General features: G+C 52.8%; 1 protein-coding gene across 1 annotated transcript; it reads right to left on the bottom strand.

Annotated features, from left to right (window-relative positions):
• Positions 1–2493: 2493 nt before the first annotated feature.
• On the bottom strand, positions 2494–12170 carry NCLIV_058290 (putative DNA replication licensing factor; the record flags this gene model as incomplete). Its single annotated transcript, XM_003885385.1, has 14 exons — positions 2494–2646; positions 3209–3315; positions 3705–3924; positions 4223–4429; positions 4894–5146; positions 5588–5792; positions 6298–6744; positions 7045–7770; positions 8120–8174; positions 8867–9077; positions 9572–9670; positions 10647–11017; positions 11384–11454; positions 12113–12170. 14 exons carry the CDS (start codon positions 12168–12170, stop codon positions 2494–2496), a joined length of 3183 nt encoding a protein of 1060 aa, XP_003885434.1.

Raw genomic sequence — 12170 nt, 5'->3', positions numbered from 1 at the left:
GCCATTCAGCCAGTGAACGAAACGGCGGTAAGAGTACCCCTTGCGCGCCTTCGGCCCGTCGGCATGTTTTGGGAACAGCGTGTGTCGATGTGCCGTCATTCAAGCCGCCCAAACTCGGGACGCAGGGAGTCCCAAAGAGGTGTAGATTCGTGTTGGACACGCAACACAGTTTTACAGTGTCGTCTCGTTAGTACGCACGCTCCCTTGTCTTCTTCGGCGCAGTGGGACGGCCTACCTACAACCGAACGCTAAAGAAGCGGGCTGCGTGTGTCGATACATGCTGGATCTTCTGCAGAAGCATTTCGGAGGGGGGGACATATTTTCTCTCAGCGATTCTGGCCACTTGGTCTCCGAAACGGCCTGAATGGCGCTGGAAAGGTGGATAGAGCGTTCGTGCTTTGTGTCAGCTAGGAACCCAGGGAAAATGTGGCGGTGAACCTGCTGCGCAAGCCTCAGGGGACCTCCAAAGGACACCCGCGACATCCTCTGTTGCTACCACATGATTTTCGTAACACGACCAGTGCAAAACTTCAGCCTTCTTTTCCCACAGGTCGCTTCCACAAAAACCACTGGCGACAATGCGTTTCTTTGCTCAACCAACGGTGGGGAGTTGTGCCGTCCACTGTTCCCCGTAGTAGTAAACTCGTGGCTGTCTTCACTATTTGCTACATCATCGCAGCTGCTTCGTGTGGTAATATCTAGAATATCGCGGACTTCAACGTACGATGCAGAGGTACGCTTCTCCCCTGAAGAGGAAGTTGTTGCAGCCGCGAAGCTGGCGACACTTCCCCGTATGTTCCCCTGCTACCGGCGTCATCATTGTTTCGCTGCCGTGCTCCGCACATCATCCTTTCTATTCCGTGTTTCGCCTGCAAAAACACGAGGACTGCGAACTGTTCTCTCAGGAGATCTGATGTGCTGAAAACGCAATTGCAGGTGGCCTGTCGCGATGGGCATCGTGAAATCCCCGTCTCTTCTCTGGCGGGGATCTTCACAGCGTCCAATATGCAGGAACCACGATGTGCATAGCTAGGACTTAACATGCTCGCGAAAGTACAGCCTCAACCATGGCGAGTCTAGGATATCTGTTCGAGTTCGAATTCTACGCTGCTTTTAAATCGGTTCAATCTGCACCAGCGCTGCGGGGGGTGCTGGAAAGTTGTCGAGTGAAACCCTGACGGCCTTAAATAACATACACTTGGCGCAGGGTCGGAAAGATACCCCTAGGACTTCTCATTCACCGACCACCTAATGGACCTCCCGTTAAAAGATCAACACGTGCAGTGGTTGATTGCAGGCTTTAGCGACGTTCATGGGATCATCTGACCTTCTCTATCGGGGCCAAAAACGCACACATGGAAGTGGATTACCCATGGAGCTTTCCCCGCCTCCGCGCTCAGCAACGCGGCGACCTGCAACTCTCTTCTCTGTTGCCCGGAAAAAGGCATGTACGCGACGGCTGAGAATGCGGAAAGAGTCAACAGTGCATGGGCGAGTGCCGCGAAGGAGATTGCGGAAAGAGTCAACAGTGCATGGGCGAGTGCCGCGAAGGAGATTGCGGAAAGAGTCAACAGTGCATGGGCGAGTGCCGCGAAGGAGATTGCGGAAAGAGTCAACAGTGCATGGGCGAGTGCCGCGAAGGAGATTGCGGAAAGAGTCAACAGTGCATGGGCGAGTGCCGCGAAGGAGATTGCGGAAAGAGTCAACAGTGCATGGGCGAGTGCCGCGAAGGAGATTGCGGAAAAAGTCAACAGTGCATGGGCGAGTGCCGCGAAGGCCTTTGGAAAAAGACTTCCGTATCCGGCCGTACGTTTGGACTTCCGAAACAAATGGGCGCCCGCGCAACCGCGTCGAGGCGGTGTTCTGTGGAAACACCATCCTTGCTTCCCAGTGGCATGTTCCCTCTTGGGGAAGTTGCCACGCAGTTGGAACCCAGGTGTAAACCTCGCAGGGAACGAGACTTTTTCCAGAAGTTCGAGGCTAGCCATAGCGCAACCTCGATGCGCACGCGGTAACGCGCCAGAAATCCGCGCAGAAGTGTGGATTTTGATTCCATAGAGAAGACAAATCATAGGCCGAGTTGCTTCCCTTCGGACTCCCACTTGAAAAGACACGCCCAAATGCAGAGAGCACCGCAACCTTTTCCCACAGGGTTCAGCGGCATACCAACCAGGACAAAGCAACACTGTTCTCTGACGGCTGGCAACAGGGCCCAACCCGTCGCTTCTTCCCAATCGACTTGTGAGGACTTGCCTCTCTTGCTACACAAGATTTTACGGTTGCATGCACATACCGCCTACTTATTTGCAGGACACAGCCACACATATCTCTACGTCTCTACGTCGATATCAATATAGAGAGATATAAGTAGATAGATCAAGAGCATAGGGGTTCGTGCGCCCAGTGAGGTGTATCTATATCCGTCTAGAGCCGTTCCGACTCCAACATGAAGGCATGCGTTATTGCACGAGGTCCAGCGCGAACGTCGAAAAATTAAAAAGTGGAAAGGCACGCATGGTCAACCTGCCAGAGCCCGTCAGCCTTGCGCAGAATGTACCCCGATTCGTTGGCGCATGCCACCAACGCTTCTGGGCACACTGTCGAGTCTCCTCTCGCCACGACGACGGAGGCACACTCTAGAAGTTGCTGCAACACACAAAAATGAAAACCCCCCACAATTTGGAAACAAATGCTGGAGCTTTAAAATTTGTAAAGCTACAGTTAATATAAAAAACCTCAGTCTGAGACGTGCCCGTCAGTCTACAGAGCTGCATCGTTTGCTCACATGCGTAAACGTAACTACGCATTCATGTAGATTTCAAAACATATATATACAAATATAACGAATGACAGACTCCATGTCCGTCTTCGGAGCAGTCGCGACATGGCCGCGAAACATGAAGAAAGAAACCCATCTTCTGAAAACATAGATGCACTAATACACACGCAAATGCATGTGCAGACATACAAATCTATGCAGAAATACATTCATATATATATATATATATATATATATGTATGTATATTTGGAAATGACGATTACCCGTCTCGAAGCTGTATTCGGGTTGTTTTGTCACTGCCGGCGTCGGGACGTGTCTTTGTCCGCGAACAAGCAGCAGCGTTATTTCGCACGACCTTCCGCAGTCTGTGATGAACGCTTTCTCTCCTGCGCGCATTCTACGCTGCCTTCCAGGAACTGCAGGCGTACCTTCTGAGTCAACCCCGGCGTTTGGTTGTTGGTGACGAACAGGCAGCAGGCGCGCAAAAAGCTGGGCACCAAGCCGGCGAGCGACTTTCTCTTTCTGCCCCGCTTTCCTGCAAAATGCGACAGCGAAGCCCGAAATCGGTCCCTATTTTGATTTTCCGATGCGTCGACAGTCTGACATTAAAACGACCCGAGCCCGAATACCTCACGCTGGCAACACTCAACCGCCTTTTGAACGATGGGTGTTTGGCGCGACGACTCCGAATGTGTACGCTCTCGAGCACACCTGGAAGCAAGAATCTAGGTTCTACGAAAATATCGGTTGAGCATCTCGAGGCAACAGCCAGATGGACCACGGCTGTGGGGGCGAGCGGTTGGCTGGGTCGAGCACGTGTGAACTTTCCAAACTGTCGACAGTCACTGAGAGTCGGAGTTCTCCGCTTTCATCCGCCTGCCTTGTCTTTGAAACGGCTTCGACAGGAAGCGCCCGTCTCCGTACCTGCGGCAATTCCCACGAGTTGAGCGGCGACCGTTGCGGAAGTACCGTTTAAGTGTTCATGCCCCGGCGGATGAAGACAGAGGCGAGCAGCCTCGGCCTGCGCGACTGGAGAGGCTGCGAAGGCGAGGCGCGAGAAGGCTGCGCTGTGGACGAAAATTTCCCCGACGTCTCTCACGTGATCTTCCGTCACTTCCTCTACCAGATCGGCGCGTGCGCGAGCCTGACGAGAAAACGGCGAAACGCAGGTGCCCAGTTCGCCCACGCAAGGCCCGGAAAAACACGAAAATCCCGGAAAAGACGAAAGCAACCTCTCCTGTGGCCACCTCCTATGACCTTGACGCGTCCACGAAGCCAACACACCGCGAAAAAGGGGGAAAACCGACGCTTGTCTATTGCCTGTTCTTCGGGGTGTCCTACAGTCTTCTCTCCTTGTCCCTTCTGGTTCTCTCTCCTCTCTTCTTCTCTCCTTTTTCTGTCTCTTCTCTTGTTCTCTCTTCCCCCAGAAGGCTACCCCTCACCTCGCAGAGGCGAATAAGAGACTCGAGCTGGCGCATGCCGACCGGGAGAGAGTCGTGAGCAGAGAATTCGTTCTCCTTCTGCTTCCTCAAAAAAGAAAACAGCCTCTTGAGAGCCTGGCCTGCCTCGGTAGTCATGACTGGGTGTACGTACTGTCGAGCGTACGCCAGGTACGTTTGCACCAACGAGAGCGGCAGCCACTTTGAAGGCTGACAAAAGCGGAAACAAGATAGCAAAACGCGGTCTACGGCTCGTCCACAAATGGCCTGCGTCCAGTTGCTTCCAACCACATGCAACTCACTTGCCTATATATGTATATAGATGTATATATACTGGCATGTGCATCCGCCAGTATCCACAAAACAAATTTCATCAACTCGGTGTCAACCAAGCTACACGTATACATACATACAAGAACATTTGTATACATATATATATATATATATACATGCATTTATATATATATATATATATACATAAATATGTTTATACATATATATTTATATATATATATATATATATATATATTTATATACACCTACGTTCTCTTTGCTTCTAGCGGAGACGCTTGATAGCTCTGTACTTCACGTTCAGCCAGCATTCTTTGTTTCGACGTGTCGTCTCCTGGGACCTTGCCTCAGGGTCTCTCGGCCCGTCCTTTCGCCTTCCTTACCTTCACGTTTCCGATTCTTTCTGCGAGAGACAAACCTTTTTTTCCCTCACGAACGATACCGCCCGGCGCGGTGTCGTTCGACGCGTTCGTCCACCCCGGAGCCTCGCCTTCTCCGGCCTCTCCTGTTCTCCGACGCTTCGAGAGACACGCCTCGCCCTCGCGGGCTCCATCGTCGTGAAGGCAAAGAATCAAGTCGAAGCGAGACGTCAGGCAGTGCGGCATCTTCATGTTCTCCGACAAGCTCTTCGAGGGTCTGCTCTCCCGCAAGAAAAACAGTGAATAAAAAAGCTAGAAGAGTGAAACCAGGAAACAAACGAGATCAACAAACCCAGCAAGAAAAACCCGCGAAAAGATTCCTGTAAATCGGGGTCTAAAGCCATCCGTATAGATATACATACATACATACCTACATATAGATATATACAAATATGTCGACATATGTGTGTAGATTTGTGGCGCAGTCTGTCTTCATTCGCCTTTTCTTTCTATACACGTGTGCCTCGTTCCTTCACACATGCAAATAGGTGTAGACGTTTTGTGGGTGCACGGCTGAGATGCTCTGGAGGCGCTCCGGAAGGACTGTGTTTTCTTCCCGACGCTTTCGGCTGAGAGTTCAGCGTCGACAGTCTCGGCGCTGCCCCGTCAAGCCCGCAATTCCTGGGCACAGACCGCTTTTCTTTCGCGGAATCCTCACATAAATCTCCCGTCTTTTGGGTTCGCCGCCGCCGCGATGGCTGTACGCGCCGGCAGCGTGCAGTAGCAGCTGCCTTTGACTACCGACACTGTCTGGTGTTCCATGGCCTCGAGCAACGCGGACACGTCGGCTGACGTCGAGGCTGCATGCATCTTGTCCAGTTCGTCGACGCAGCAAATGCCTCCATCAGCCAGGACGAGCGCACCTGCAGAAAGCGAGACAGCACCCGCTGGCCATACACAAGGGAGTGCGCCTCTACGGCGCCCTGCGGAGCATCGATTCTCTCCGCTCTTCTTGTCGGGTGAGCAAAGCGAGGCCCGACTGACCAATGAGGCGGAGGAGATTTGGAACCCCGATGTGGGAACATACACGAAAAAGGCGCCGTTCACGAACGCTGCATGCACCCATTCCTCTGCCAGGCCAATCCACACCAACGCAGATGTGGCGATACGGTCTCTGTCGCGCGCTGTGCATGCATCACGACCCTCGTGAACTAGGGAAGACTTGAACCTGCACGAAGGACGCCCACGCTTATCACCATCCGGCATCTCCACGCACCCCCGCAATCATACATTCATAGACACAGGCCTATACGCACATAAATACACAGATACATATGCCTCCAGAGATACACATTCATACAGCAATGCATATATATACATATATATGTGCATATGTGTATCTGTGCGGATGTGTATCTGCGCGTTTACCTGCTTCAAGAGCGAACTCGCCGGTTCCTTGTTCGCGGTGAGTCGACGCAGTAAGGCCGGCAGCCGACGTGGTGTTTCCACAGACAAAGACGCTCCCGCCCGGTCCCAGGTCTTCGTCTTCGTCTTCTGGTTCACAGCCCCGGGCTCTGCCCCGACGCTCGTCGAAGGCTCGCCGCGCCTTGCAGGCTGCAAGGCCGAGCGAGCGAAGCAGTGAGGCCGAGAGAGGGGCGTTCGCGCCGGACCCGACTTCGGCTGCGGCGCGCAGGAGGCGACTCTTTCCGACTCCGGCATCGCCGAGCAACAAAAGGTGGATGCTGCCGCGCCGCTTCAAAGTTCTGCCTTCGAAAGACTGCAGCGCACTGTTAGAATCGAACTCTCCAAGAGTGTCGCCAGACTCTCCGCTGTCTCCGTACACCGCGACGCCACCCAGCAGTGTCAGAACCAAAGCTGCAAAAGGTCGGAAGCCCGAGAAGAAGCTTTTTGTGAGGCCGGGTCTCACGGGCGTGCACCATCCACACGCGTCAAGAGAGAAGAAAGGCTCTGCGAGTGGGTCCACGTGCTTAAACGCATGCAGTCAAGACGTACGGCGTCGGGGAAACGCGGTTTGAAGATGGGGGACTCTGAAGTTTTCGTGCTGTTTGCAGCTGGAGGGCCGGAGAAGGAGAGCACAGCGACAAAACACGCGAGGGATGGAAACGCGCAGGAGCAACAGGGTCGAGAGGACGCGAGAAGCGTTTGCACTCTCACCAGCCTTGGGGATTTCGTGTCCTCGAATATGGGGAGCGAGCGAAGCAGCGAGGAGCTCGAGGCGGTCTTCCTCCTCAAAGATTTCCGTGATGAATTCGAGGTGTTGCATCGCCACTCGGCTGTCCAGCTCCTCAAAGTCGGGGTCCCCGGGATACGCTGGATACGCATCTTCCAACAACGCGCTTTTCGCCGGGCTCGCACTGCTCGCTTCCCCGCGGTCTGAGGTGTACGTACACCCCACGTTTTCTCCGGCTAAGGTGTACGTACACCTGGCGCTTTGCGTCTGTGGCGTGTCGGACCGAGGCGGCGTTTGTCTGTCGCGTTTTTCCCGGGGTGTCAGCTCCGTTTTCGCCGTTTTCTGCTGCCAGTCTCGAGACCCCGCGGCGCGATCGAGTCTGCCTCTCGCCGCCTTTCCTCGCGCATGGCCTTCCTGGGAAGTGAAGTCTCTCCACGGGATTTCGTCGACAGACAGCTCCGCCAGAGGGCCGTCGAGACACAGCGAATGCAACGAGTGGGGAAACCCCGCGTAGATCGCCTGCTGCGTCCTCTGCACGCGCTGCATGACGTTTTTCTGGTGCTCGGGATTGGCCGAGGCCACCGAAACGACGTCCAAGTACAAGGAGTACAGACTCCGCCCTGGACCGGGTGCCCGCGCGCGGGCCGCCTCCGGCACAGGTCCCCCACCGCACAGACTCAGACAGGCAGTTTGATACGCGCGAACGACGCCTGGAAAGCACAAACAGAGCGCGAGGAAACAGATGGAAAAGAGAGGCAACACGAGAAAGGAGCGAAAGAGACGAGGAACAGCGAAGGAGGCAGGACAGAAAGATAAAAGAGAGGACAGAAATACAAGAGAGAGGACAGAAAGGTAAGAGAGAGGACACAAAGCGAAAAGAAGAAGCAAAGACGGAAGAGAAGAACAGAAGTTGGGAGACACAACAGCCTCTGCAGTCAGGGAAGAGGATAAGAAATCTGGGATTGTGAAGCTGTGAAAGAGTTAGAGAGACATGAACAGCCAGGTGAAAAAGAGAATAAAACATAGGTGAAAGAAAAGACACAAATCTCTGCGCCTCACCCACAACGACAACCTTCTCTCCCAGCCGACAGCTGTTAACGAGGGATCCTCGGACCTGCAGAGAGAAAAGAAAATCTCTACCAGCGCTCACTTGCAACCGCCGCACCGTCACAGCCGACACGCACCTCTCTCGCTCTTTGCACACGCTGGAATCTCCGTCCACAGACACCTATTTTTTTTTTGCGGAAAGGCGTGTGTTCTGACAAACGTGTTGGAAGACGCAGAAATGAACTTTGCTATACATCTTATGCATAGACACGGCTTCCATATATATATATATATATATATATATATACGCACACATATGTATATGTGTATCTATGTACGTGTATACGTATATATAGATATATACTCGCGTGTACATAGAAATGGGCCTTCGCCGCAGGTTTAGTTGTTCATTTTTGTTCGAGACGCTTCGAAAGGTGTGGAATGCCGTCGAAACCTAACACACGTTCTCCGCGCGTTTCTCTCTCCTCTGCCCATCTATCTCTAAATTCCGCGTCTCCATCCCTCCACCTGAACTTTACACAGAAAAAAATACGTGTGTAGACGACCTGCACTTGTATCTGATGGCCATGTACATGTGAATGCACACAACTACATGCAAATGCATGCCGATGTCTACATCTACAGACATCTGCATATGTCAATATATGAACACCGCAATACACAAACATCCATATATATATATATATATATATATATATATGTGAACAAGTATACAGGGGACAAAGACTGAGTGCTTACTTCGCAGTCGACGGACGGTGGCCGTCGGACTTCGTTTGTTGATTTTTCTTCGTGTCCCTTTTCTTTCTCACTTCCCTCCTTCTCTCCGGCGGAGCTCCGAGAGTCTCCCTCCGGGGGTTGTCTCCCCTCCCCGCTCGCGAGGGCGGCAGACGCGCCATCCCCATTCTCTTCTCTGCGCGCGGCCACGGCCCGAGCGTCTTCTGCCTGGAGGCTTCGACACAGGAAGAGAGCGGAGGCAGGCGAAGGAGAGAGTCTCGCGCACTCAAGACGAAAACTCCAAGCGAGAAACAACCCACCACGTAAAAACATACCTCTACTTCACATGCATATATATATATATATATATATATATATCAATGTATCTCAACATATATATGCATATACATATATCTATACATTTATATGTATGTGTATGTGCATGTATACTTGTTTATATTTACGTATGAGTATGTAAAAGATGCATACATGGATTTTTGATGTGTACGCGTTAGCATGAGAGCCAGGACATGCAGGGAATTCTGCAGGCTCACAAAGCACGTGGAGAGTCAGACGAGTGTATTCACGGCGAGAAGAATTTTCTGTGTCTGTCGAGGTTCATGCACTGCGTGAGGTCTCGCGAGAAAAGGGCTGAGACTTCCGTGCAGCGTCGAAAGACACGAGATAGAAGCCTTCGCCGATAGGATTCCTGATGAGACGCTTTCTTACCAGAATTTTTGCCAGTCGACTGTCTCCGCTTCTCGGCGCTGGGGGAGAAAGTGCCGACTCGAGCACCGCGCCGTGGTGCACGGACCCGGGAAGGACACTCTGTGAACAAGCAAAGAAAAAGAAAAGGAAAAGAAAAGAAAAAGGAAAGGAAAAGAAAAAAGGAGTGAAAAAATCGGGCATGGTGGCAACAAAAGGAATGCGGCAGACAGAGAGGCGAATCCAGAAGGTAAGACGCGCCGGGCGACGGGGCAAAAGACCCAGTTGCGTCTCCCGCGTCTCCAAATCGCACATGTTTTCGCAATCGGAGAAAGGATCTCCACAGACAAACAAAGGAGAGAAGAGAGAGGAAGACAGGAGAGAAGACGGAGAACGGTGGAGACACTCGGCCGCAGATGGTGGGTTTTCCAGTACGCGAGAAAACGCCACAGCTAAGAAAAAGGCAAGAGAGTAGCCTTTTCAGAAGAGCCGAAGAAAGGAGTGGAGAGAAAAGACTTTCGACAGCTGTCCACAAAGGAAGAGAGAAAGCTGGGAAATGCAGCGACAAAATGAAAACTTACTTCCCCTCGGGGCATTTGCGCTCAATGCGAACTCCACACCGAGCGCATACAAAGGGTAATTTCGTCACCAACGGACGCGGCTCGTACGTGCGAAGAACGCTCCCGCGAACAGCGACGAGACTTCCAACCTGAAGCCGAGCACACCAAACCCCCTCTTCGTTCACTGCCTGTCTCTCCTCGTTCTCTCTGCTACCCTCACGGGCTTTCCTTCTCTCTCTCCCCTTCCATTCCTTCCCTCTCTCCCCTTCCATTCCTTCCCTCTCTCCCCTTCCATTCCTTCTCTCTCCCCTTCCATTCCTTCTCTCTCCCCTTCCATTCCTTCTCTCTCTCCCCTTCCATTCCTTCTCTCTCTCCCCTTCCATTCCTTCTCTTTCTCCCCTTCCATTCCTTCTCTCTCTCCCCTTCCATTCCTTCTCTCTCTCCCCTTCCATTCCTTCCCTCTCTCTCTCTTTGCTTCTTTGGGGTTTCTCTATCGCTCCGGTCTGCTTGCCTGTCGGCTGCGGAGAACGGAGAGCGACGTCAAGGGTCCGAATCCGAGGAGGCGAATCCAAATCCGCGTCGCGCCAGTGTGTCGTGTCAGCCGTGGGTTTGGATTTCCGGCGGAGTCAGCCTCGCTTCCTCCGACGAGGATGCCGTCTCCGTTTCCCAGCGTGGCTTCAAAGAGCGTGGCGCCTGTGCCTGTTTCTGCAGGTGGTATGGCGTCTCCCATCAAAGTCGTGCTTTCTTCGCGCTCGGCGAGAACAGCCAGATGCGTCCCACAGGCGATCGCGTCGAGCACGTCTTGCGGCGAGGCGCGCAGAGCCGCTGCGCACGCCTCAGCGGACGGCGGAGGATTCCGCGCGAGAAGTTCGCGGTAACTCAAGAACACCTCCAGAGTCGACGGACGGACCTGCGAAAAAAGAGATGGAAAAGCAGGAGTGGAGAGAAAAAACAAGGGAAAAACGGGGGAATGAAGAGGGAGAACAAGAGAACAAGGAGGTGAAGAGAGAGATGAGAGGGAAGAAAACGGAGAGGATCCGAAGAAGGAAAGGGAGAGGGAAAAGAAGAGCGGGAAGACGAAAGAGGGCAGAGAGGGAAGAGACGGCGACGAAGCGAGAAGGAGAGAGAGGAAAAAGAAGAAAGAGAAGAAAGAGCAGACACGGTCTCGCGCTCTTCTCGCTCTGGCTACGCTAGGATGACTATGCGTTGCAGCTGCGTATGTTGTCAAGGAACGCAATCGATCGGTTCCAGCGAGCGCGGCTTCTTAGAAACGTACGTGCTTGAGGAGCGTTCTCCTGTGCTGGGACAAGAAGATCTTCCACTCTTCCACATACGCTCGGAGGTCGGCTGAGGAGGAAAAAGAGAGACTGTCGCCACGTAATCTCCACGAGGGTGTCCCTTCGACACACAAACAGCCTGGGGTTCTCCAAAGCGCCGATATACAAAAATATTTGAATATATATGCAAACACACATCCATACATGTGGCACTACGCGTGTGGAGGCCACATATATATATATATATATATATATCTTTGGGTGTCCATTTAGCAGTCGCAAAAAGGTGCACGTTGATCGTTATGCAAATGTACTGATCTAAACCGAAACGCAGGTCGATGTACAGACGCATGCACACACGTCAAGAGAGACAGGCCCATAGGGCGATCGCCCCAGAGGGGTTGGCGATTCGCAACAGCGAAGCATAGGCCTGTCTGAAGACGGAAACATCGCATCGAGAGTCGCCGTGAGCCTCTCGCGCTGGACGCGAGGTGTACATACAGTGCACCTCCGCTCTGAAAACCAGGGGAAAGCAGAGGCAGCGAGAAGCCAGGAAAGAACGAAGGAGAGAAGAGAACAAGATGAAGTCGCCGGGGCCGTCCAGATCGCGCGAGAGGCCCGGCGTCCTGGGAAGCAAAGGCGCATTTTCCTTTTCTGCTCAGGCGGGAGGTTTGTGAAAACCGAACATGCAAATTCTTTCAGGTGAAGAAAGGCTTTCGGAGTCTCACCATTTTGAGCACCCTCCTCGGGGAAGTACAGCGATAGTATTTCCCGGCCGGCTTCCAT

The sequence above is a fragment of the Neospora caninum genome, chromosome XI (assembly GCF_000208865.1).
Source record: "Neospora caninum Liverpool complete genome, chromosome XI".
NCBI lineage: Eukaryota > Apicomplexa > Conoidasida > Eucoccidiorida > Sarcocystidae > Neospora > Neospora caninum.
The sequence above is the reverse complement of the archived record's forward strand: the minus strand, read 5'-3'. Positions and strand labels throughout refer to the sequence as shown.